We start from the raw sequence: 24,341 nt of genomic DNA, 5'->3' as shown, positions 1-24,341 counted from the left end.
TAGTTGGCAATGGAAACAGGTTAGTGGAGTCAAGAAATCTGATGGGGAAAAGGTTTTCAAGAATCCTAGAGGTAAGTTAATGATGAGGATGGTGAAGTGGCAGAGGAACATGGGAGAGTTAAGGTAATGCTGACAAAAACTGAGGAGTCAAGAGGAGGAAAGTCTGTTGTAGAAGGGAGATACGGATTCTGTTCCTGACATGTTGACTGGAGGTAACGAGTCCTCTGGATGATGATGCCTTGCTAGTTGGGGGGAATGTGAAGCTGGTTTATGAGACACATCAAGGCTGGAGAGGGGCAAGTTTAATGTGTTCTCACAGTAGAGCAGGTAAAGGGAAAAGAGAAGGTTGAGGATAGAAGCTGGGACGAATGCTCATCCACATAGGTGACTAAACGAGAAAGAAGAGCCAGGAAGGGAGAAGGGGTGACGGAACCATACCATGGCAATGCCTTGACGGTGAAGGAAGAATTTTAAAAGTGAAGGTTAGGCACAATTTTCATGTGTTGCATGATAAATAGTGATGGTGTGAACCCACCCGGAAACCCATTCCGGAGGTCAAGGAAAAAAAGAGTGAGAAAAGGGTGACTGAGTTTATCAAGGAAATCCTTGGAGGAACAGGAGGAACAAGTGCAGAGGATTTGTTTGGGCAGTTTGGCCATGGAAGGACTGAGAGGAAAAGGGAAACAGCTTGAGGAGGGTTACATGAAGGTTTCCCCCATGTCCCCAGGTCAGCTGGCAGCTTAGGAAGGGAGAAGGGACTCTTCTTCCTTTAGGTATTTGACAACAGTTAACAAAATGGATGCTACAGGTAGACATACTTTGAGAAGAGTGGCAGAGGGTGCTGGAGTTGGATGTTTTTCACTTTCTCAGTGAAGCCGGAATCAGGGCCACCTGCCAAGAAAGGAGAAAGGAAATCAGGTTAGGTGGGGAAGAGAAAGAAGATATGTAACAGCAACCGTTGGGGCTGCCCTTGAGAATTACCAAGAAATAAATTACAGGATTGGGTGCTAGACCAACATGATTCCATGACTTTAAACTGCCATCTCAGATTTACTCCTGGGAACTGACAACAACAGTAACAACCACCATCACTATTTATCATGTGGTTATCACGTGCTTCTGGGTGTTTACACAAATTATCTCACTTACTTTTCCTAACAATGACGTGAAGTGTTATTAATTCTGATTATTTCCAAATTATAAAAAAAGGAAATTGAGGCTCAAAGAGATTTTACCTTAATTAAAAAAAAAAAAAAGATTTCATACTATGTTGCCAGACACTGTTCCAGGCACAGAAAAGACGGGCAAGGGGGCTGCCTTCGTGGAACTTTATTGAAGAGGTGCAAACAGAAAAGTAAACGAATAATTTAATCCGATCATTTCAGATTTTAATAAATAGAGCGAAAAGAATAAAACTGGTAGTATAATAGGTATTATAATAAATGATATAGTTTATTACATCCAATGGAGGAGGGAGTGCGGGAGGGTAGAAGATACATTAGTGTGGTCAGGGGAGGACTCTCTGTGGGACAAGTGTGCTAATGACAAGGTGGATGACAAGGTGGAAGAGATTTCCAAGGCCAAAGAAAAGCTAAGGACAGAGGCCCTGAAGCAAGAACCAGCTTGGCTCCTCGTGCAGGTGCAGCTCAGTGGGCAAGCAGGTATAGGCCAAGGTTGGAGGCGCCACGGCAAGTCAAGGAAAGGATTTACGCAAAGGGGGTTACTCCATCCGATTCAAAGGAGTAAGGCGCCGAAGAGGCAGGGGCCAGGCCGTCAGGATCTCCGACGCGAATTTGCATTCCGCGAAGCTGCCCGCATTAGACGCGGGGTGAGGCAACCGGTCAGGAGAGGCTCCAGGCCTAGGGGCCAAAGGGCCGAGGCCTGCGGGGGTGGAGGTGTGAGGCGTGTGACCTTCCAAGTGTCGCAAGAGTCGAGACAGCACCGCGGACCGCGCCCGGCCAGCAGGCAGCCCCCCTCTCCCGCCCCAGAATCACCCCCGCCTTCCATTCTCTTTAGCGACCCTCGCCTGCAGCACCACCCACCACTCCTGGCCAGGCTTGATTTTTCCTCCGGGGTGGAAAGTCGGTCTTCCAGAACTTCGGAACGACAGTACCCCCAGGAGTGATGGGGGATGAAATAACTCAGGGCTAGAGCGAAGTCCTACGGGAAATAGACCTTTTTATTTCTGCCTTGTTTTCCCTCTTGGCTTTCTAGAAACGACTTGCTTCCCGGGATGCTCTCCAAGTCACCCCCTCCAACAGCGAGCCTATTGGTTTGGCCCCTAGTCTCGGATTGGCTGAAGGGTTACGCCTCGGCCAGGGATTGGAGGATGTTTGTTCCTTACGTATTCCCGGCGCCCATTGGTTCGTTTTCCCCGTTTCTGGGCGGAGTGGTTTGGGACGGTTTCCACCCTCTTGTTTACGGAGCGCGTAGTTGTAGCGCTCTCAAATCTCTGGGGCTGTCTCCAAAGTTCCCTATTTAGCTCTTCGGACCAATTGGGTCCTTGCTCCACCCTCTCCCGCTCCCTTGCACGCCTCCCGTGTGGTACGGCCCACAGCTTTAGAGCGGCGGCGCAAGCGGACGCTCGTCGCGTTCCTCCGCCTGCGCTCGCCGGGTTGTCCCCCCCTCGAGGGTGCGCTTGGTACGGCCCGCGCCTCCTCCTTCTCTAGCTGGGGTGGTTGCCTCCCCCTCGGGTCGGTGGCGCTTGGTGCCGCCCGGGAGAACCAGGTCATCGGTCGGTTCCCGTGAAAACAAAAACAATCGGCGGCGCCTAGGCTGGCAGCCGAACGCGGGGATCGGGGGCGCGGGGCCGGGTGGGACCAGCGAGCGGGAGCAGCGGCGACGCGCCGGGGTCGGGGCGCCATGGGGCAGGCGGGCACGGGCTTCGCCGGGGTCCCCCGGCGCCGGGGCTAGCGCGTCCGCCGCCTCGGCCGCCCGCGCCGCCCGCCTGGGGGACGAGGAGCAGGACGCGGCCTCGGCCGGGCCCGGGCCGAACGGCTGCGGACACCCGGGCACCGGGGAGCCGAACGCCGCCGCCGCCGCCTCCGGGATGGATCAGTGCGTGACGGTGGAGCGCGAGCTGGAGAAGGTGCTGCACAAGTTCTCAGGCTACGGGCAGCTGTGCGAGCGCGGCCTGGAGGAGCTCATCGACTACACGGGCGGCCTCAAGCACGAGATCCTGCAGAGCCACGGTAGGGCGGCCCGGGTGGGCGCGCGGGGCCGGGCCCACCCGCCCGCGTCCCTCAGGCCCCGGCGGGCTAGGAGGGTGCCCGGTCCCGCCTTCCCCGGGGCGCGGAAACCCACCAGGCCCCTGTGACTTTTTCTCCTTCTCTCGCCCGATTTGTCTCGAACCTGCCCCGTCCTCGTTGTTAATTACGAGTCAGCGCGAACCCACCCGGAAACCCATTCCGGAGCCACGGGCTCCAGCCCGGGTTAAACGGGGTTGGGGGCCGGTCCTTCGCACCTGCAAACTGCTACACTCCCGGGGTGGGCGCTCCTCGTCAATTGCCTTGGGCCCAAGGATCTGGGCCATGAGAGGGTCAGTGCAGCGAGCCCCCCTCCTCCCCTGCTCCGAACACTTAGCCCGGGGACTTTCCTCGCCTTTCTTCTCTTTTTTTTCTTTCTTTTTCTTAAATTAGAAACTCGAGTGTTATTCTTAGCTGTGGATTAACGGAACAGCCGCTCCTGCAAGTCCATAATTTGACTCTGTGTAGAAGTAGCTTTTCTTCAACTCCGCAGCGGCACCGACACGATTCCTAGGAAACTGGCTAAATCAAACTGTTCAGCTCTCCTAGCCTGCGAAGAGACAGAGGCAACTCTCCGGAAACACATTGTAACATAAGTTGTTAGTTAGTTGCGTTACCTGGTCAAGTTTTTACTTGATTTCCTTTCAGAAAACAGATTTTCTCTAGAAGGGGTTTCCCCTATATTATTGCCCTGGGCCCTGGGGGCAGATACGTTGCCAGAGTTAACTTGTGGAAGCTGGTTGGGAAGGGTTTTGGGTTTTGGTTTTGTTAAAGGTCTGGTATCCTTAGATTAAAATATCCATAGTGTTTTATCCATCTGGGATGGGCCCCAAATCCCATCCCAGATGGGAGCAAGAAATAAAGGACTTTATTTAATGGATTTATTGAAGAGGTTGGGAGGTCTCAACTCAGAGGCTGAACAGAAGTTTCTGACAAGGGAGGTTTGGTAGCTGGGGTGATGTCGATACTGTGGTCGGAGCGATTGAGGACAGTGGCAATAGCCGAGCTTCTCTCCACCTCTCCTTCCTCCTTGTACACCTTCCTTTCCCAGACTGCTTTCAGTTGAGAGTTAGTGCTCATCCATGGTGAGGGAGTCTTAACAGCAACATCTCATCGTGGACACTGGCAGTCACGTTTGAACTCCGGGGAAGAAGCAAACCAGAGACCATAGTGGGGGTACGACTTGGCATATGAATATGGAAAAATGAGCAGACCTAGACGGCTGCCTGTGATGGGGAAGGAGAGGTGGAGTGGGGTGGGACTCCTGGCAAGGCTCTGGTGAACTTGGTTTTGGACAAAGTTGGCCTTGAAAGGCCAATGAAGATAGCCAAGGGCATAATGTCTACTGGTGGCTGAAGATGTATAGATGGAGTTTAGGAGGAAAGTAAGGTTTAAGATGGTTTCCTGGTGTCATTCCTACAGAGGAGAGTGAAGGAGTTTACTTAGGCTGCAGGGAAGAACGACTCTAGGATCTAACCACAGGCTTGAACTCCTGTTGAAGAGCGGAGGGCCAGGAGGTGCCCCCGGAAACAGAAAGGACAGGCTTAGAAAAAGAGAGGTTGGTCAACTCGTATTTGCTATTGGGAGTCAGTGACCCTCTTTGCTTGCAGTTTCATAGAATTGTTAAAATAAACTAGGTGACTGGGAGTTAAGAAAAATAATGCAGATTGAGGGGTGAGGGGCTGCTTAAGTAATGGGGCTGAAGGTGTGCCCCCTCTGCCTTAAACTGGAGAGGAGATCTTTGTTTTGTTAAAGACAGAAAGGGAAGGAGTGGGTGCAGGGTGCAGACTTGGAGCGGTGGAAGGAACATTTCATTTTTGGGGACCAGGTCAGAGATTGAGGGCTTGGATAGGCAGAGCATGAGGGGCAGAAGATGGAAAGTAAAATCCCTTTCTTCCATGAGAAGACAGAGGGCATATTAATTGTAGGGAAATGTGATTGTGAGCCTCATTTTAGGGGATTTGGGGCCCATCCCAGATGGGTAAAATAATTTTGAGAACTTGCTGAAGCAGGAATGTGTTTTAGACCTCTTTGCTTGGGAGCTTTTCAAGGAACTTACGGTCAACGGGGTATTAGCCACAGAGTTTGCTGTGCTATTCAGTCTGATGTGGTGAATTGTGTGTGTTCCCTCTTCAGCCTCCTATTTTTTAACCTTCTTGTCTACCAAATTGCAGTCTTAAATTAATAATCTCTTTGATTTTTAAAAAATTCTTTAGTAATAGGATTAAGTGACTAAAGGCAGCTATAAAACATGAAAGAAAAATAAGTACCACAAGTGCCAGGTCTAGTTTTCAAAATAAAGTCTACTTTCTTATGGTGTTCTTACATATAAAAACAACAGACATCATGCTTTGCTATCTGGGTTATGGTATTTTTCAAAGCAGGTAATTTCTAAAGTTCTCTGTAGGGTATTACATTGAATCTTAGATATACCCTTCTCAAAGTCATATCGACTGAAATCTGAATTTGGAACTCCATTTTCAAGTTTAAAGGGAAGTTTGCAAGGCTCTGAATGTACCTGTCTGGGCAAGTGATCTGGTGGCCTCTGGTGACCTGAGGGAGGGGTTCCAATTGGGACCCTCCATTAGGGCTTGGGATCTCATTCTCTGGGCTCATTTGTGGTGATATTCTTGTAAGAATGTGGTGTGAATAAAGTAGAATCTTGGACTTCATAGATCCCCTAGTTTGCATCATACTGTTGGTGAGTGACTGCCTGATTTAGAAGTGTCCATTAGCGAGGGTCAGGGGATTAGGTCAGTTTTGGAGGTTGAATTACACTTTCTTATGTTTAAATTTCTTTTTTCTAAAGTTGTGAGTGGACAGCTATACCAAGTGAGGACAGTTAGGATGGTTTGTGGTAGAAACTGATCAAACATCAGTGGAGTTTAATTTGTAAGCCCATTGACAACCCAGGTCCACTCTCACCACTCTGATTCCAGATCGAAAACACTGCCCAAAGGGTGCTTGCCTGGCCTGCCCTAAGATCTCTCATTTGCTCTAAATTGCCCCATGTGGCATTTCCTCAACTCTGAGGGAAGAAGAGAGCACTGTTGTCATTTAGTTGTATCAGCTCTTCAATGAGAGTTTCCCTGTGAGTGTGAAGTTCAGTCTAATTTAAGAATCAGTATAGTTGATGCCGTTGATGCTGTTCGGCGATTGTTCACAGAGTGCCCTTGATCTCACGTGGATGCTGTGCTGGTTCTTCTCAAACTTCCCTCACGCATGTGCACTCTTATTTTTCAGATGGATTCACAATTTCACCTAAGTAGATTTATCCTCATTTTAGGCAGTGATACTTGTGAAATCATAGATTTGGTGTGTTAGGTATAATCAACTACGTATTAAAAATAAATTTGTAACTATTAAAATATTATTTCACATACAACTAAAGTCACCATTCACATCAGTGGTATTGGAACCACACTTTGGACAGCCCTTGATTAACAGATAAATGGTATAGATACATTTTGGTGATTTGACTTGTGATTATTTATTATCTTTTTTTGGCAAGTATATTTATATTTTGTTTCTCATTGTACTTCTGTGGTGAAAGGGAGAACATAAAAGAACTATATATCATGTATTGCTGATACTCTAAATTCATATTTCGTGATAGAAAATTAGGCTGAAACAATTGGGTAATGGCTTTATGACATGTATGTGGTATACTTGAAAAAATTATAATCTTTGTAAGTGTAAAGGATGTACAGTATTTTAAAAAATTATTATTTTTAGGCTGTTATTAAAGGGAGTTCTCATATAGTTTCTGAAAGTGATTCTCAAGGAATTTTCTAAATTTAAAATTGTATTTATTTTGAGTAGATAATACATGTAAATGGTATAAATTCAAATGATAAAAAAGGATACCCAGTAAAAAAATCTCCATCTCAGTCTTTCTTATTCTTGGACCACTTCACAGCCAGAGATGCTAGTTTCCAGAAAAAATTTTAAGAGGATTCAGGGAAATGATAATTTATCACTGTTTATTTTTTCTTTGAAGCATTGGACCTGTGGTTCTACTTACTGTGATTTAGGCTTAGTATTATCTCAATTTGCAAGTTTGTAAAGACAATTTCATTTGTGGGTGTGATCAATACATATTATCATCTAAAACTCCGTGTGTGTGTGTGTGTGTGTGTGTGTGTGTGTGTGTGTGTGTGTGTGTGTGTGTGTGTGTGTGTGTGTGTGTGTGTGTGTGTGTGTGTGTGTGTGTGTGTGTGTGTGTGTGTGTGTGTGTGTGTGTGTGTGTGTGTGTGTGTGTGTGGTCTGACGCTTCGTAATAAAAATGTTTTACGCTTCCCTGGTGGTGCCGTGGTTGAGAGTCCGCCTGCCGATGCAGGGGACACGGGTTCGTGCCCGGTCCGGGAAGATCCCACATACCGCAGAGCGGCTGGGCCCGTGAGCCATGGCCACTGAGCCTGCGCGTCCAGAGCCTGTGCTCCGCAACGGGAGAGGCCACAACAGTGAGAGGCCCGCGTATCGCAAAAAAAAAAAAAAAAAAAATCTTTTAAAGTATGATCCTCTATCTTTATTTATCTCTTTGGAGAATCAAAGAGAATTTAGTTACTATCTGCAGAATTGCTTCCTTTTTTTTTAAATTTGAGGGTGACAAATGAGAAGTAGGCAATTAAACATAAAAGAAAAAACAAAATAGATGATCATGTTTTAAACTAATTTTTGTGGTATTGTGTCAGTAGACAAAAACCAGAGGTCCATGGTCGCATGTTAGGCATACCTTTGCATTCTAGAATTTGGGTTGTATATACTACATACATATTGAAAAGTATGTTTATTTATATATGTAAATTCTCTGCTTTTCAGAGCCTACCAGTGTTGAGTGTACTGTGTTGAATGAATTGTAAAAGGATCAGGGTTTGATGGACTGGTGCTTTGTCTTTTTATTCACCTTTATTCTTTGGTGTACTTCAAGTAGACTATGTAGCTTGGTCTTCCATTTGTTAATCAAACTTTTTGCTAGACAAGACACTCCTGAGAGAATAATACCTTTAAAGTTCTGAATTGAATAAAATTTGACATCTACGTTGAACATCTAGTCTGGAAGGTAGCAGATAAGTAGGTCAGAAAAGTTTGCATGGATTAACAATAGCCATTGTTCAAATACTCAAGGAAGAGAATAGACCAGTCACCAAGCTACTTGGGCCTATTTTATATATGGTGAGAATAATAATAATAGGTTAGTGTTGGTGTTTTCAGTTGGGTTTAGAAGCAGATTTAACTGTCACCCATTCCTTTTCAGGCTCATTTAGGAGATATTCCTTTGTCCTTTGGCGCCATACTCATTCAGACTAGTATATTACTCAGGATCCTTTTGGTTGCAAGTGGCCAAATAGTTTTAATTAAGATGGAATTTGTTGACTCATAACTAAAAAGGCTGAGGTTAGGTTAGCGGCTCCAGGGGCACAGAGGGTGTTGTGAGGACTGATTTTGGTCTCTTCCTCTCTCAGCTGTGCTTTCCATGGTTGGCTTCATTCTCAGCAGAGCTTTTTCCACATGGAAGTAAAGATGGCCAGTGGACTCATGTCATCCTTGTACTGCTTGTGATCCCAGATACAGGAACATGCCTGTTTTCTGTATTTGCAACAAAATTACCAGGGAATATCTTTATTGTCTTGGTTCAGGTCATAAGCTTTTCCTGAATTAGTAACTGGGCCTGGTGGGTGGAGTCCATTAGCCACCTTGGGCTGTGCTTAGCAAATGTCCGATGTATGGCCATATGATCCACTGTTGCTCAGAGGGGAGAGTTCTAGAAAGGAAGACTTGCACACCCAGACAGAAGTGATAGATGTCTGTGATAGTTGAGCAGCTACAAGTTACATTTGATAACAGTGTTCTTTGAGGTGGTTTCTTTATTAGCTTTTGCCTTGGCTTCTAACTGTAATGTTCATATAATTCAAATACTGAGTTGCTGGTATGACTTAATCTGTAGACTAGAGAATACAACTCAATTCATGTTACCTTTGGGAACTTATTTGAAATTGCTTTAATGATTGGTATAATTTTCCTAGGGTTATCTTATCTCTTAAGTAGTTTCTGACTCTGGATAATAACATCGGTAAGGGAGAAACTTGCCAACACTTCTGTGATACTGTCATACTAGAGTTAGTAGAGAAATTCCATTGTTTTCATGTCTTAATCTTAGTAGTTCGAGTAGTGAGAGTAGTGTTTTAGGCAAACTACTATTCACTTGGGATATTAAAACTGTCTTGTTTTTATTTTGGGCCCTGCTTCTTGATCTGTAAAATCTTTGAAAATGACCCCAAAATGCAGTTGAGGGGAGAACTGTTGGGGGGGGGGCCCTGGCCCTGAGTTGTGTACATGTAACTCCCAGAAGTTGATAGACACCAGGGAGGTGATGCTCTCAACAGGGCATTTCGTCTGGCCTTCCTCTTAGATTACGTGCAGTCTAATGCCTCAAAGAACAGAGACTAGGATCTCTGGCAGAACTTGAGGCTTTTAGAAATAAGCTTTCATCTTATTTGGGAACATTGTTCAGGGAGTCCATAAGGCTTATGTTGCCAAGTCTTTCTCCACTTAAGAGGCCTGGGCACAGTGTGTTACCTTTGATGAGTTTGTTGTATCTGTGGAATCCATATAGATTTAATATCTTAGTATTGGTATATGAAAACATTTGGGAGGAGATAAGGAGAGACTTCTTTAAAAAGAAACATTGTATACATGGCCTCAGTCCTCCAGGAAGGTGGAGGCTAGTTCAGGAGGTAAGAGGATGAGTCTGTGCTTGTGGAGAAGAACATAAAGCTTTGTCTGTCCTTGAGCTCAGGAGATCTGGATTTGAGTCCTTGTTCTGCCACTTCACTGGTTCTACAATCTTGCATAGCCTCAGTAGACTGATAAGTTATATTACGGAGTTATGGGAATTAAATAGATGATATGAACTGGCTTTGAAATCTGTAAAACAAGGTTTACTCGTTTTTTTGTTGTTGTTTGTTTGTTTTGCGGTACGCGGGCCTCTCACTGTTGTGGCCTCTCCCGTTGCGGAGCACAGGCCCCGGACGCACAGGCTCAGCGGCCATGGCTCACGGGCCCAGCCGCTCCGCGGCATGTGGGATCCTCCCAGACCAGGGCACGAACCCGTGTCCCCTGCATCGGCAGGCGGACTCTCAACCACTGCGCCACCAGGGAAGCCCCTACTTGTTATTTTTAAGGTCTGTACCTTTAAGCAGTGTTAAGCAGTGTTTTAATTGAGACACTCTGACTATTTAGATATCTTTATTACTGGTGTTTGTTAACTACCATTCTATATCCAGTGGTGTGCTTAACACTGTAAGGCAGAGGTCCCCAACTCCTGGGCCAGGACGTAGCCGGTTAGGAACTGGGCTGCACAGCAGGAGGTAAGTGGCGGGCCAGCAATCGAAGCTTCATCCGTATTTACAGCCGCTCCCCATCACTAACATCACCGCCTCAGCTCCACGTCCAATCATCAGGCATTAGATTCTCATAGCAGCTCAAACCCTACTGTGAACTGTGCATGCGAGGGATCTAGGCTGCGCGCTCCTTATGAGAATCTAATGCCTGGTGATCTGAGGTGGGGCTGAGGTGCTGATGCTAGCGCTGGGGAGTGGCTGCAGATACAGGTTATCATTAGCAGACAGATCTGACTGCACAGAGACCATAATAAATCAACTTCTTGCAGACTCATATCAAAACCCTATCAGTGAGTGGCAAGTGACAATTAAGGTGCATCTTATGGAGTAGACTGGACATAAGCAACACACTTCAGGTGTCACTGTCTCCATCACCCCCAGATGGGACCATCTCGTTGCAGGAAAACAAGCTCACGGGTCCCACTGATTCTGCATTATGGTGAGTCGTATAATTATTTCATTATATATTACAAAGTAATAATAACAGAAATAAAGTGCACAATAAATGTAGTGCACGATAAATGTAATGCGCTTGAATCATCCCAAAACCAACCCCACCCCCTGGTCCGTGGAAAAATTGTCTTCCACGGAACTGGTCCCTGGTGCCAAAAAGGTTGGGGACTGCTGCTATAAGGAATATTCAAAAGCTATACAAAACAGAGTCTTCAAGGAGCTGTATTTGGATAATGAGGCCAGACTTTTACATTTGAGAGGGGAAAAAACCGTGGCCATAGCACAGTACGCTATAATAGATAAGTGTTTCTGCTTGGTATAAATACTAGCAATTCAGAGAAATGGGAAGAGAGGACCCCTTAGAAGGAGCTGCTTGGAGGTGGGCTATTTCGGTTGAACTGTAGAGCACTTGATCAGTAGTTATTAATCACCAAGTATATGTGGAACTAGGCTAAGTCTTGTGGAAGTTACAGAGGACAAGCAATCGTCCTCATCATGCTGTAAGAACTTCCTGAGTAGTTGGGGAGATGAGCCCAGTATGTTTTTACAATGCAAGGCCATGTGTAGAGGATAGGCCAAATGCTGATTGAATGGTACCAACAATAGGGTAGGGTTTGAGACAGGGACAGACTCTTCTAACCTGTGGGAAGTTTCAGTAACAGACTGAATGTGGAGAGTGGGAATATAGGGCGGGCTGCCAGGAGAGGAGGTTGGCGAGAACAAAGGTGTCCTGGGAACAGTGAAGGACCATAGTGGGGAGATAAGAGTAAAAAGAATGAAAATTAAATTGGAATCAGGTTTTATAGGGTCATGGCTATCAGGGAAGGCGGTAGACTGGGAAGATACTGAATGACTTGGGGCAGGGGAGGGAGGTGCATCTTGAACAGGGAAGGGACAGGGACATGATCTGAGACCAGTTAGCACTTAAGTTGATCGGAGTTGGGAGTGAGGTTTGACTAGAGGCAAGAAGCCTAGTTAAGGTTTATTGTCAACCTCGATCTGATGAAATAGGCACCTGTTTTGGGGTAGCGGTGGTAGGGATGGAGACCCATGCGTGGGCTCTCCTGAGGGAAGGAGTTACCAGGACTTGGTGCAGAGTAGGAGAGAAGGGCTGGAAAAATCAAAGGTTAATCTAAGGTCTGAGCATGAATGACAGGTAGACAATTATAGAACCAGGAGGAAAATGGGAAGTTTAGGAGAGGGGAAGGTAGAAATTTGGGTTTGATTTTTGAATGTGAAACTCACATTCAAATGCTAAAAGAAGCCCTATCTGGTTCACCTATTCATTTCAGAGATAAATAGATGTCTAGAGATTAATTCTCTATATTTCTAATTTGAACGGAGCGAACAGGCTCTCTAAAAATATCCCACAGACATTGAAAAACGTGTGCCTGCATCTTCCTCCTCTTCTCTGGGTAGTTCTTGCCTCACAGGCTACTGTAGAGCATCACCTTTCAAACTTGTGCCCGTCATGTTGGACTTGCTGTCTGCTCCAGGAGCGCTGTTAGTCTGTACCACGTCACTTAGCTCTCAAAGATAAATTTTTGTGTTTTTGTTTTCTCTCGTGGTGGGTTTTGCAGCCCACTAGGCTGTGATTTGGTGCAGTGGATCAGAACACCTATCTGTGAATCTGCCTTTCTGTTCAGAAAGGTCAGAGGTTGACCAACAAATACTATCCTTTACTTTGTACATTTGCCAGTACATTTGTACATTACATATACCAAAAAGTTCGTTTTGTTTTCAGGATGTACTGCCTCTAGAAAAAAAATGAGTGTTTTCTCTTTGTGCCTTTTCCTTTTCCTCTGAGTAAATCTCTGATGAGCAGCTGCTGTGTTCTAGGTGCTGAGGTAGCTCATAAGAAGCTCAGAACGTCAATAGGCCACAGTTTGGTTTGCTACTCACAGTATGAAGTAGCCCTTTTATTATTATTTTTAATACCAGCCTTACCTTTTAGAGTTTCAAGTTTTTCTGTTTTAATATCTTGCAAGCACATATGTTCACCTTGTCCACAACTTCTTTAGAATCAGTCTTGGACTCTTATCCTTTATCTCCTTTTATTCCCATCCTAAATTTCTTTTTTTCTTTTTAAGCTTTTTTGTCTTTAGTCATGCTTACTGAGATAATATTTCATTTTATTTTAATTTGGTTTGGTTCGGTTTGGGCTTTTGGGATCTTAGTTCCCTGACCAGGGATCGAACCCGGGCCCCAGCAGTGAAAGTGCCGAGTCCTAACCACTGGACCGCCAGGGAATTCCTTCCTATCCTAAATTGCTTAATCTGTATAGAACACTTAATCCATACCCTCAACGCTGCTGACAACATTCAGCACTCAAATGTTCATTGACTCTTAATGTTGTGATTTCTCCCTCCCCTTTTTTAAAAAAAATAAATTTATTTGTTTTTGGCTGTGTTGGATCTTCGTTGCTGTGCACAGGCTTTCTCAAGTTGCGGCAAGCAGGGGCTACTCTTCGTTGTAGTGCACATGCTTCTCATTGTGGTGGCTTCTCTTGTTGTGGAGCATGGGCCGTAGGTGTGTGGGCTTCAGTAGTTGTGGAACGCGGGCTCAGTAGTTGTGGCTCATGGGCTAGAGCACAGGCTCAGTAGTTGTGGCGCACGGGCTTAATTGCTCTGCTGCATGTGGGATCTTCCCGGACCAGGGCTCGAACTTGTGTCCCCTGCATTGGCAGGCGGATTCTTAACCACTGCGCCGGCAGGGAAGCCCCTCTTTAATTATTTTTTAAAGGAACTAATCTAGAATGAATTCTGGAGTATAGTTCTGTGAGGTCTGAGTTTTCATTTAGGTACAGTTAGGATTATGTTTAGTAAATGGATTTCTTTCTGTTTATCTGGATTAAAACTTGTGTGCCATTTTGCTTTCCCCTTAATTCCAAATTTAAAATCTCTGTCCATTTTATGAAAGTGGAGTTAACTTTTAATAACTCAGAAGAGCTCAAGTGCCATATATGTTTTATTTATAAACTTGGATATTTACATTTTTTCCTGCCTCCACAATATTCATAAAAGCGTTAAGTAAAGTCTTAGTGATTTCTGGGGAGTCTTATTTATTTCTACCAAACTGTCCTAATCCTAGGTGGTGAGGTTTTCAGCTTTTTGGGAAACGTTAATAATCGTCATCATAGCAACACCTTTCTATGTTGTGCCTCACCATCTTTTATAGAGTGGTCTCAATTATCATGAGTCTCATCTCTCACGTGTTTGACTCTTAGGCAGCAATGTACTTTGTGGTGTAGTTGATACCTCTAAACTGCCTTTTATGGACCAAATTAGAACTTTTCATTATCTACCGATGAGCAGACATATCAACTGATGGCATTTGTAGAGCTACCTACCAACCAGCTGTTCAGTTTTAACAACACTTTAACAACTGTGTGGGTGTAATTTTTTGTGGTTTTTTTCCCTGGGCTACCATAAAAATAAGTGGCAAACAAAATTGAAAATGCAAACGCTGAGTAGGGATGCAAACTCAGTTTTCAGTCTTAATGATAACATTGTCTTGCTTGTATTAGGTGGCCCAAAATGATGAGTAAATCATGTCACAGAGTTGTTCACATGGCTGTTTTAAGCCATGTGATTAGTAATGAAGGAAAATAATGGAACAAATATATGAGCAAAATGATCAAACTGTATTAAAAGTTATTTGTAAAACCAAGTTAAATTAGGAATTTTATAATTTTTTGCTTTGTGGGAACAAAATACCCTTTTTTTTTTTCTGTACGCGGGCCTGTCACTGTTGTGGCCTTTCCCGTTGCGGAGCACAGGCTCTGGACGCGCAGGCTCAGCGGCCATGGCTCACGGGCCCAGCCCCTCTGCGGCACGTGGGATCTTCCCGGACCAGGGCACGAACCCGTGTCCCCAGCATCGGCAGGCGGACTCTCAACCACTGTGCCACCAGGGAAGCCCCTGGGTACACTTTTATAGGAACACATTATGTACTAAAGTTGAGAAGTATTTCATTTCTTTGGCAAGCTTTGGGATAATTTTCTTTTACAAACAAGGAAACTGTGGCTCAAAACACAAGCCTGTGAGTTCTTATTCCAAGTCTTCACCTACATGTTTAAGGGTATTTTTGGGGAGTGTCATTATTTGGAAAAGAGAAGGAACTTATAACTGGGGGGACTCTACTTTGTGAATGTGTTTTATTTGAAAATTGGTGAGTGTATTGATTGGTGTATTTATTTGGTGTTTGGGAAATTTAGGGTGCAATGCTCTTGGGAGTAGTACAGCTTAAGCATCCTGGGAGAGAGCGGAGGAACAGCGAGCAGCTAAACGTGAAAGGTTGGCAGCTGAGAGGGCGTTGGTTCACGGTGTTGGTAGTGCCAGAGCCTCCAGTGCTGGGCTTGAAATTGAGACTGTGTAATACACGATCTGTTATTTTTCTGTTCATTCAGTAAATAGTTATTGAATGCCTGATATGTGCTGGTTGCCATGCTAACCGCTGGAGATTAAACACTCATATTTTCTACCTTCAAGTAATTTCGTGGGGGTGATAGACAAATAAATATTTACAATGTAGTGTGAAACCCTGATAGAGAAGTACAGGAAGCTATGCAAACAAATATTTTTCTAATTTACAGTTTCTGTGAAACTAATGGACACAAATCCTGAAATGGCTGGGCAGTGAAGCTGAACGGGGGCAGAGCTTGAAGTCTTAGCTGGGCTCTATAAAAACAATTTAGGAGTTAACTCAAATATGTTTAATTTAGTTTGGCAGATGTCTGATTTTGGAGGAGACCATGCCTATTCCAATTTCTGAGAATATCATGCTTAAAATTTGTTTATAAAAGGTACTACTCTATTGCACTAAAAGAAAAATTATCTTTAACTTAGACCAACCATGTGTGTTGGTTCTTTGTTTGGATTTAAAATCTCTTACTGACATGCTAATTATTTTGCCTGTTGAATCAAGTCTAATAATAAAAGTGACCTTAAAAAAAAAAGTACTTTTCTGGTGCAGCCACTTTGGAGGACAGTTTGGTGGTTTCTTACAAAACTAAACATTACTCTTACCGTGAGATGCGGCAATCAGGGCTCCTTGGTATTTACCCAAAGGAGTTGAAACTTAGGTCCACACAAAAACCTGCGCATGGATGTTTATAGCAGCTTTATTCATAATTGCCAGAACTTGGAAACAACCAAGATGTCCTTCAGTAGGTGTATGGATAAGCAAAGTGTACTTACGTCCAGACAGTGGACTAAATAAAAAGAAATGAGCCGTTAAACTGTACATGTATAGGGGCAACATATATAGGGGAAATCTCAGTGCCTCCTCTCAATTTTGTTGTAAACGTTTAGCATGGCAACCAGCACTTACCAGGCATTCAATAACTATTTACTGAATGAACAGAAAAATAACAGATCGTGTATTACACAGTCTCAATTTCAAGCCCAGCACTGGAGGCTCTGGCACTACCAACACCGTGAACCAACGCCCTCTCAGCTGCCAACCTTTCACGTTTAGCTGCTCGCTGTTCCTCTGCTCTCTCCCAGTTTTATAACTGCTCTCAAAAAATAAAGTATTAGAAAAAAAAAGTACTCGTGGTGACTAAGTGGTGAGCACTGTCTCAGAACGATTTCTTTCATGTTTGTGTATGGGTTCTGAGTACAGGGAGGTCTATCGCATTGCCAGACACAGTTGGCACGGGACCTCATCCTGGGTAAAGAGCGGCCACTCCAGTGGCAAACCTGGAATCCAGCGTTCACCTTCATAGCTGGTTTAGTTATGGTAAAGATGGCTGTCACAGTAATTGCCCAGCTTTCCTCCTAGGAACTGAATCCAGTTAGATTTCTTTCACAGAATGGTTCTCCTTGAAGCACGTTTTGTTTTCAGACAAATAAATCAAAAGAACATTAAGACACTCCCTTCAGGACTTAGAAGTTTGGTCTCAGTCAGTTTGTTATTACAGTGATTTTCAAACCTGTTTTTACCTTTGGCTGCTTTCCACTGAATCCATTTGAAAATGCATTAGTGGAATCCTTCTCTCTGAGCAGGGCTTTCCCAGGGTTCTCTTTCAGATTATTCCATTATACTTTTCTTGGGCTTCCAAATAGTTTGTAGAAATTATTTTTCCTTGGGGCATACTGAAGACTCTCTCAGTGTTAATTAATTGACCTTATATTACTAGTATCTATCATTTATAAAAACTAAGTTGCTAAGATTCGAAAATATCGATGGATTTCAGGGATGAGGCATAGAAGTTCAGCTGGTAAATTCCAAATGCCCTCTCTCCAGCTTGGGCTCTGCTTTTCTGTTCCTTAACCATTTGCTTACTTTGTTGTCTACTGACTGTAGAAACAAACATGTCTGGATGGATAGGAGTTATGGTTTGCATTTTTTAGGTTTTTTTAAAAATTGAGTTACAGTTCTCATACCATAAAAATCACCCTTTTAAAGTGTGTATTTCACTAGCTCTTAGTACATTCAGAGTTGTGCAGCCATAACCATTATCTAATTCCAGAACATTTTCATCACTCCCAGAAGAAACCTCATATCACTAACAGTCACTCTCTGTTCCACCCTTCCCCCACCCCCTGGCAACCATGAATCTCCTTGCCTATTCTGGACATTTCATAGAAGTAGAATTAAACAATTTGTGGCCTTTTGTGTCTGGCTATTTCACTTACTGTTTTCGAGGCTCCTCCATGTTGTAGCATGTATCAGCATTCCTTTTTATAGCTGAATAATACTCTGTCATATGGATTTGCCACATTTTGTTTATCGATTCATCATTTGGACATTTGGATTGCTTCCACTTTGGAGCTATTAAATGCTGCTATGAGCATATATAAGTTCGTGTATGGACATACGTTTTCATTTCTCTTGGGTATATACCTAGGAGTGGAATTCTTGGGTCATGTGGTAACTTTGTTTAACTTTCTGAGGAATGTTTTCTACCGCTTTTGCACCATTTTACGTTCCATCAGGAATGGATGTGGGTCTGAGTCTCTATATTCTTGCCAACACTTGTTGTTGTCCATCTTTTTTATTTATTTATTTATTTATTTATTTATTTATTTATTTATTTATTGCGTTACGCGGGCCTCTCACTATTGTGGCCTCTCCCATTGCGGAGCACAGGCTCCGGACGCGCAGGCTCCGGACGCACAGGCTCAGTGGCCATGGCTCATGGGCCCAGCTGCCCCGCGGCATGTGGGATCTTCCCGGACCGGGGCACGAACCCGTGTCCCCTGCATCGGCAGGCGGACTCTCAACCACTGCGCCACCAGGGAAGCCCTGTCCATCTTTTTTGTTATAGCTATCCCAGTGGGTGTGAAGTGGTTTCTCACTGTATTTTTTTTTATATATAAATTTTATTTATTTATTTATTTATTTTTGGCTGTGTTGGGTCTTCGTTGCTGCGCACAGGCTTTCTCTAGTTGTGGCGAGCAGGGACTACTCTTCCTTGGGGTGCCAGCTTCTCATTGCGGTGGCTTCTCTTGTTGAGGAGCATGGGTTCTAGGCATGCAGGCTTCAGTATTTGTGGCACTTGGGCTCAGTTGTGGCTCACGGGCTTAGTTGCTCCGCAGCATGTGGGATCTTCCCGGACCAGGGATCGAACCTGTGTCCCTGCATTGGCAGGTGGATTCTTAACCACTGTGCCACCAGGGAAGTCCCTCTCACTGTAGTTTTGGTTTGCATTTCCCTGTTGATTAAAGATGTTGAGCACCTTTTCCTGTGCTTATTGATTATTTGTATATCTTTTGTTGTTGTTGTTGTTTTGACTGCACTACACAGCTTGTGGGATGTTAGTTCCCTGACCAGGGATTGAACCCGGGCCACGGCAGTGAAAGCGCTGAGTTCTAGCCACTGGACCAGCAGGGAATTCCCAGTATATCTTATTTGGAAAAAATGTCTATTCAGATTCTTTGCTCTTTTTTTTTTTTTTTTTTTTTTTGCGGTGCATGGGCCTCTCACCGCCACGGCCTCTCCTGTCGCGGAGCACAGGCTCCGGACGCGCAGGCTCAGCGGCCATGGCTCACGGGCCCAGCCGCTCCGCGGCATGTGGGATCTTCCCGGACCGGGGCACGAACTCGTGTCCCCTGCATCGGCAGGCGGACTCCCAACCACTGCGCCACCAGGGAAGCCCCCAAAATTTAGTTTTGATGAAGTCCAATTTAATTATTTTTTCTTTGGTTGCTTTTGCTTTTGGTGTCATATCTCAGAAACCATTGCCCAATCCAGGGTCAAGAATGCACCCACTTTCTTCCAAGAATTCGATAGTTTCAGCTCTTACGTTTCAGTCTTCATTCCATTTTGATTTAATTTTTCTCTATGGTATGATTCTTTTGCATATGGATAGCTCGTTATCCCAGCACCATTTGTTCAATATGACTTTCTTTTTAACTTTTTCCCCCTTTATTTACCATCAATCCAAATACTTATATTAATAGTGCCTGCAGATGTGCAAGGCATATAAGACTGTGGAGTATACAGTTTACAATAAGAACTTGTCTTCCCTTTGGGTCTTGCATCTAGTTGAGATTGATGGTGGCATATATACATGAAATCGTTAAATAGTGTATGATTCCGTGCCAGAGGAGTGGTGGAGAGAACAGAATTCATTAGGAACTGAGAAGACTGAGTAAGTCTGTGGGCAGAGAAGTTCATAGAGAAGATAAAGCCATTGACCTTAGATAAGGTTTAGATACAGAAAGACCAGAAATGGTCAGAGCAGAGCTTACTGAAGCAATTAGATTCTTTTGGCCCCAAGTATGTATGGGACACCTTTTAGACAGATTTAAAAATTTTCCTGGATTACCAAGTATTCTCTTAGCCTAAACTGTGTTATTAGAAATTGGAAGCACCTGATATATACTTTGTGCAGTTGTATTTAGAAGTGAGGGTAGTTTCTATTTTGGCCACCCCACATTGGATTGGGTACCTTATGGGCACTATCTCCAGTTATCTTTTTACTTCTCTCAGTGGTTGTCATTGAGTCAGACTTGCTATATTCCCTCTTCACAGTCCCTACAATCTTCAAGATTCCTTTTCTTAAAACTCTGGAAAAACTATTGTCATGGTCACTGATTACTTCTGTATTGTAGGTCAGTGGTCAGCTCTCAGTCCACATCTTACTTGATACATAGCACATTTAACGCAGTTGGTTACTCCCTCCTCCTTGGCACACTTTCTTCACTTGGCTTTCCGAACACCATATTTCCTTGATTTTCCTCCCACACCAGAGTTAGTATTTCAGTAGTCTTTGTTAGTCCCCTTTTCCAGTTCTACTTTGTCTTGGTCTCATAAACTTGGAGTTCCCAGGACTCCCTCCTTTTATCACTTCTGTGTGTCTGCCCCGACTCTCTCTTGTTGATTTCACTTAGTATCATATGTATGCCAGTAACTCGCAAATTTGTATCCAACCTTGACCTTACACTTGAACTCCAAGTTTATATATCCAACTCACTCTTACACATATGCACTGGGGTGACTCCTCAACATCTCAGCTTTCACAAGCCCCAAACTGAACTCTTTTATGTCTCCCTCCCCCTCATAACTGCTCAGCCTTTAATCTTTTTCATCTGAATTGAAGACAGCTTTGTCTTTCTGGTTGACTTGGGGTGAAAACCTTGGAGTCATCTGTGAGTCCTTTTCTTCCCTCATACCCAGTCAAAATCCTGTTGGCTTTGCCCTCAGAATATGTCCGGAATCCAACCACTTCTCACCACCTCCACACCTAACACCCTGGGCTGAGCCACTGTTCTCATCTGGATTGCTGCCACAGCCTCCTGACTCATCGCCCTGCTTCTGTCTTGTACTCCTATCATCAGCCAGAATGACTGTATTAAAATGTTACGTCAGTTTATGTAGCTGTTCTGCTCAAAACTTTGCAATGGGCATTCCTATCACTCAAATAAAGTGAAAGGCAAAGACTTTACAGTACCAGAAAGGCCCTACAAGATCGGGACTCCCGCCCCGGTCTCCTGGGCTTCCTCTCCTACTGATTTCCTTTGCCAGAAATCTACTCTAGCCACACTGGCCTCTTTGCTATTTCTTGAATAATCTAGGTATATTTCTGCAATAGGGCTTTGTCCCCCTCAGTCTGGAACGCTTTCCTCTGTAGGGGAGGAAGAATAATTTCCTTTCTACCCTTGCAAGTTCTTGGCTGAGAATACTATATTAAAAGACAGATTAACCAGTGAAAAACAGACAGTTTGTTAACATGTATACCTCATGTGTGTGTGGGAGATTCTCAGGGAAAAATGAGTAACTCAAAGAGGTGGCTTAGAATTCAGGCTTAAATACCATCTTCAGCTAAAGACAAAAGAAAGGTTGGTATGGGGAGGCCAGTAATGGAGAGGTTACCAGGAAAAGCACAGTAAACAAGAATAAGGTTTGTTATACAGATCTAAGTCTGAGCTGTTGTCATGATAAAAAAATTTCTTTAGAGGTTTAGAGCCATTCTTCTCTGCCTGGTACAGAGAGGGAGATACCCTTACAAATGGAGATTTATTTTATAAATTTAGGTTTCCTTTACCAAAGGGTAACTTCTACTCTGTTTTCAGAGCTTCTGTGTCTGCTGTTTCTCAGAATAATCAGCTCAAAATCATCCTTACGCCAAAGAAGCGATTTTGGGGTAGCGTATTCTGCTACCCTTCACCCCCCCGAGGTCTCCACATGGCTAATTCCCTCGCTTCTTTCAAGTCTTTACCCAGAAGTCATTTTCTCAGTGAGGCCTACGATGTCCACCTGTTTAAGATTACAGTTGCTCAAGCCACATACACTCCCCATTTGTTTCACTCTGCTTCCCCCCACCCCTGCCAGTGGCACGTATCCTTTTTTGTCGTACTGTATAATTGACTGGCTTTGTGTTTATCTTCCTCACCAGAAGGTAGGTTTTAGGGCAGAGATTTTTGCCTGGACACTTCTGTACCTGTCACATAATCGAGTGCCCAATAAATAGCTGTGGAATGAATAAACATCCTAAGGCTACTGTACGTTCAGGCTTTTTTTTTTTTTTTTTTTTTAATTTGGCTGCGCTGGGTCTTAGCGCAGCCAAATTCCTGATGTAAATTAAAGTTTAAGAACCACCAGTGAGCAGGATTTCAGGAGCCAGGTCTGTTGCTTACAGGTTTGGATGTGTAGATCTATGAGGTAATTGAAAAGTATAACTGAATTTGTCCTCTCTTGGTTCTTCTCTTTCTCTTCCTCCTCCCTATTTCCTGAGGAAGTAACACAGGGAAAGAGGATATAAACTGTAGTAACTTCCAGTTGATTAATTGTGTGTGTCAGGGTCCCCAAGACTACCTTTAGGTTCTAGCGATTACCAGGAGGATGCGCTGGACTCAGCAGGTAGTCACACCCATACTTATGGCTAACATTTATTACAGCAAAAAGATACAAGGCAAAAATCAGCCAAGGGAAAAGTCACATGAGACATAGTCCAGAGGAAACCAGAAGAAAGCTTCCAAGAGTCCTCTCCCAGTGGAGTCACACAGGACACGCTTAACTCCTCTAACATCAAATCCTAACGAGTGTGAAGTGTTACCTACCAGGGAAGCTCATTTAGAGACACAGTATTCAGGTGTTTACTGGGTACTAGTCATACAGGCCCCCTCTGTCTAGCAGATACCGAAAGTCCAGGGATGCCAAGAAGAAAGGTAGCTCAGCACAAACCACATTATACAAACAGTTTAGGCACAGTGAGCCTTTCTTAACCAGTTAGGGTGGTAGGAACCCTCCGGTTCCGGGCCTGCTTGCAAGGTTGACCCTTGGCTGGCATCTGGGAACTTGGATTTCAGGAGGGTTCCTACCCCCTAACTGGTTCAGAGTGGCTCACTCTTGCTTACAGGTGGGGGTATGTTAACTCTTTTCTGCCCTGTTTCTCTTTTCACTGTTTTCATCATGGTATCCAAAGAAGTTTGTTTTTTCTTCTTTATGTAGAACATAAAGCATTTAGATTTATCTCTCTTTAGGAAATCTAGTAATAATCAGAATGTGAGAATGCCTTGGACAGTTTAAGTGGATTGAGTAAGTGAGTTTATTCATGTAGGCGTATCTTCTGAAAAATGCCTTCACAGTAGTATTGTCTCCTGATTTTAGTAATTACAAAAGTGATTTATTTCATGGTAAAATTTTAAAATTTATTCCAAACAATAAAAAATTAAGATAGCTTTCTTAGACTTCACTTGGAAAATATTATCTATGAATGTGACCATCTGTTCAAAGCAGACACTGATTTTTCTTCACTTTACTTCCATCTTTCATGTTCCAAAGGGCCAATGTGTAACTTGCCATCTTTGGATTTGCTTTTGTGAATAACCAGTCTTCTTCCTTTCTTTCTTTTTTTATAGGTCAAGATGCTGAATTATCAGGGACGCTTTCACTTGTTTTGACACAGTGCTGTAAGAGAATAAAGGATACTGTTCAAAAATTGGCCTCAGACCACAAAGACATCCACAGCAGTGTTTCTCGGGTTGGAAAAGCCATTGATAAGGTATGGTGTTGAAGGGAGTGTCTGGCGTGCTTTACCATCATCCTTCATCTCCTGTCACTGCTTCAGTAACATTAGCTGTCTCAGATTATTTTATGTTGTTTCTTTTATCCTTGCTTTTAATAAACTTTTGCACATCTGGTTTTCCTATGTTATTCAGGTTCCCTGTTGCTGTTATTTAAAAAACAAAAAGAAAACACACCAAGAACCTTCCCTTTTTACAGCCTTGTTTTTTACCCATTTGCTTAAATGATTACCGCTCCTAGTGTCACGATGAGTAAATTTCCAAGAAATTTTAACTTACTATGAGGGAGTTTGTTTATAGAAGTAACTTTTCCTACTTCCTGAGTAATTCCCAGGCCATGACTCTGCCTCTGTTATGGGATGATTAGGGTAACACGCTTGCATCTGTCTCCCCTGCATCATTCTAACTCTTGTTGTCTTCCTGTGAGCATGCTAGTCACTTTCCTCCAGTGTTGCTTTCTGTGTGAGTGGGTTGGTTGCTAGCTAGCAAGACCTGTCACTTGTATTGGGTGATTTTTCTTTTTTAATTTTTATTAGAATATAGTTGCTCTTGCGACATCTCTTAAATCTTTAACTTGGTGGTTTACTTTTAAGCAGCTTTCACCTTTAGCACTGGGCCAATTTTGCCCTTGGAGTTCATAGTCCTAGTGGCGACTAAGAGAAGTGGCCTAAGGTTACTGTGTGATACCTCTGACTCTTTCAGAGGAGTTTGAAATAGTCAGACGTCGGGGAGTTTGTGACTGGTTATGGACATTTTTGTTCACA

The 24,341-nt window shown here is 43.8% G+C and overlaps 1 protein-coding gene across 2 annotated transcripts in view; it reads left to right on the top strand.

The window, feature by feature from the left end:
• The first annotated feature begins 2,592 nt into the window (after positions 1–2,592).
• The window catches only part of RMND5A (required for meiotic nuclear division 5 homolog A), a 61,332-nt gene continuing 39,583 nt past the window's right edge, over positions 2,593–24,341 (top strand). Inside the window, exons 1-2 of one of the 2 annotated variants that reach the window (XM_060027403.1) lie at positions 2,593–3,191; positions 23,413–23,555. In XM_060027403.1, coding sequence (XP_059883386.1) covers positions 3,050–3,191; positions 23,413–23,555 — 285 coding nt within the window. In that variant the 5' untranslated portion in view covers positions 2,593–3,049. The remainder of the gene's footprint in view (positions 3,192–23,412; positions 23,556–24,341) is intronic. The other variant, XM_060027402.1, reaches the window with a different exon arrangement.

Source organism: Delphinus delphis, chromosome 12 (genome assembly GCF_949987515.2).
Source record: "Delphinus delphis chromosome 12, mDelDel1.2, whole genome shotgun sequence".
Classification (NCBI taxonomy): domain Eukaryota; kingdom Metazoa; phylum Chordata; class Mammalia; order Artiodactyla; family Delphinidae; genus Delphinus; species Delphinus delphis.
Note: the sequence above shows the minus strand (reverse complement) of the source record. Positions and strands in the feature narration are given on the sequence as shown.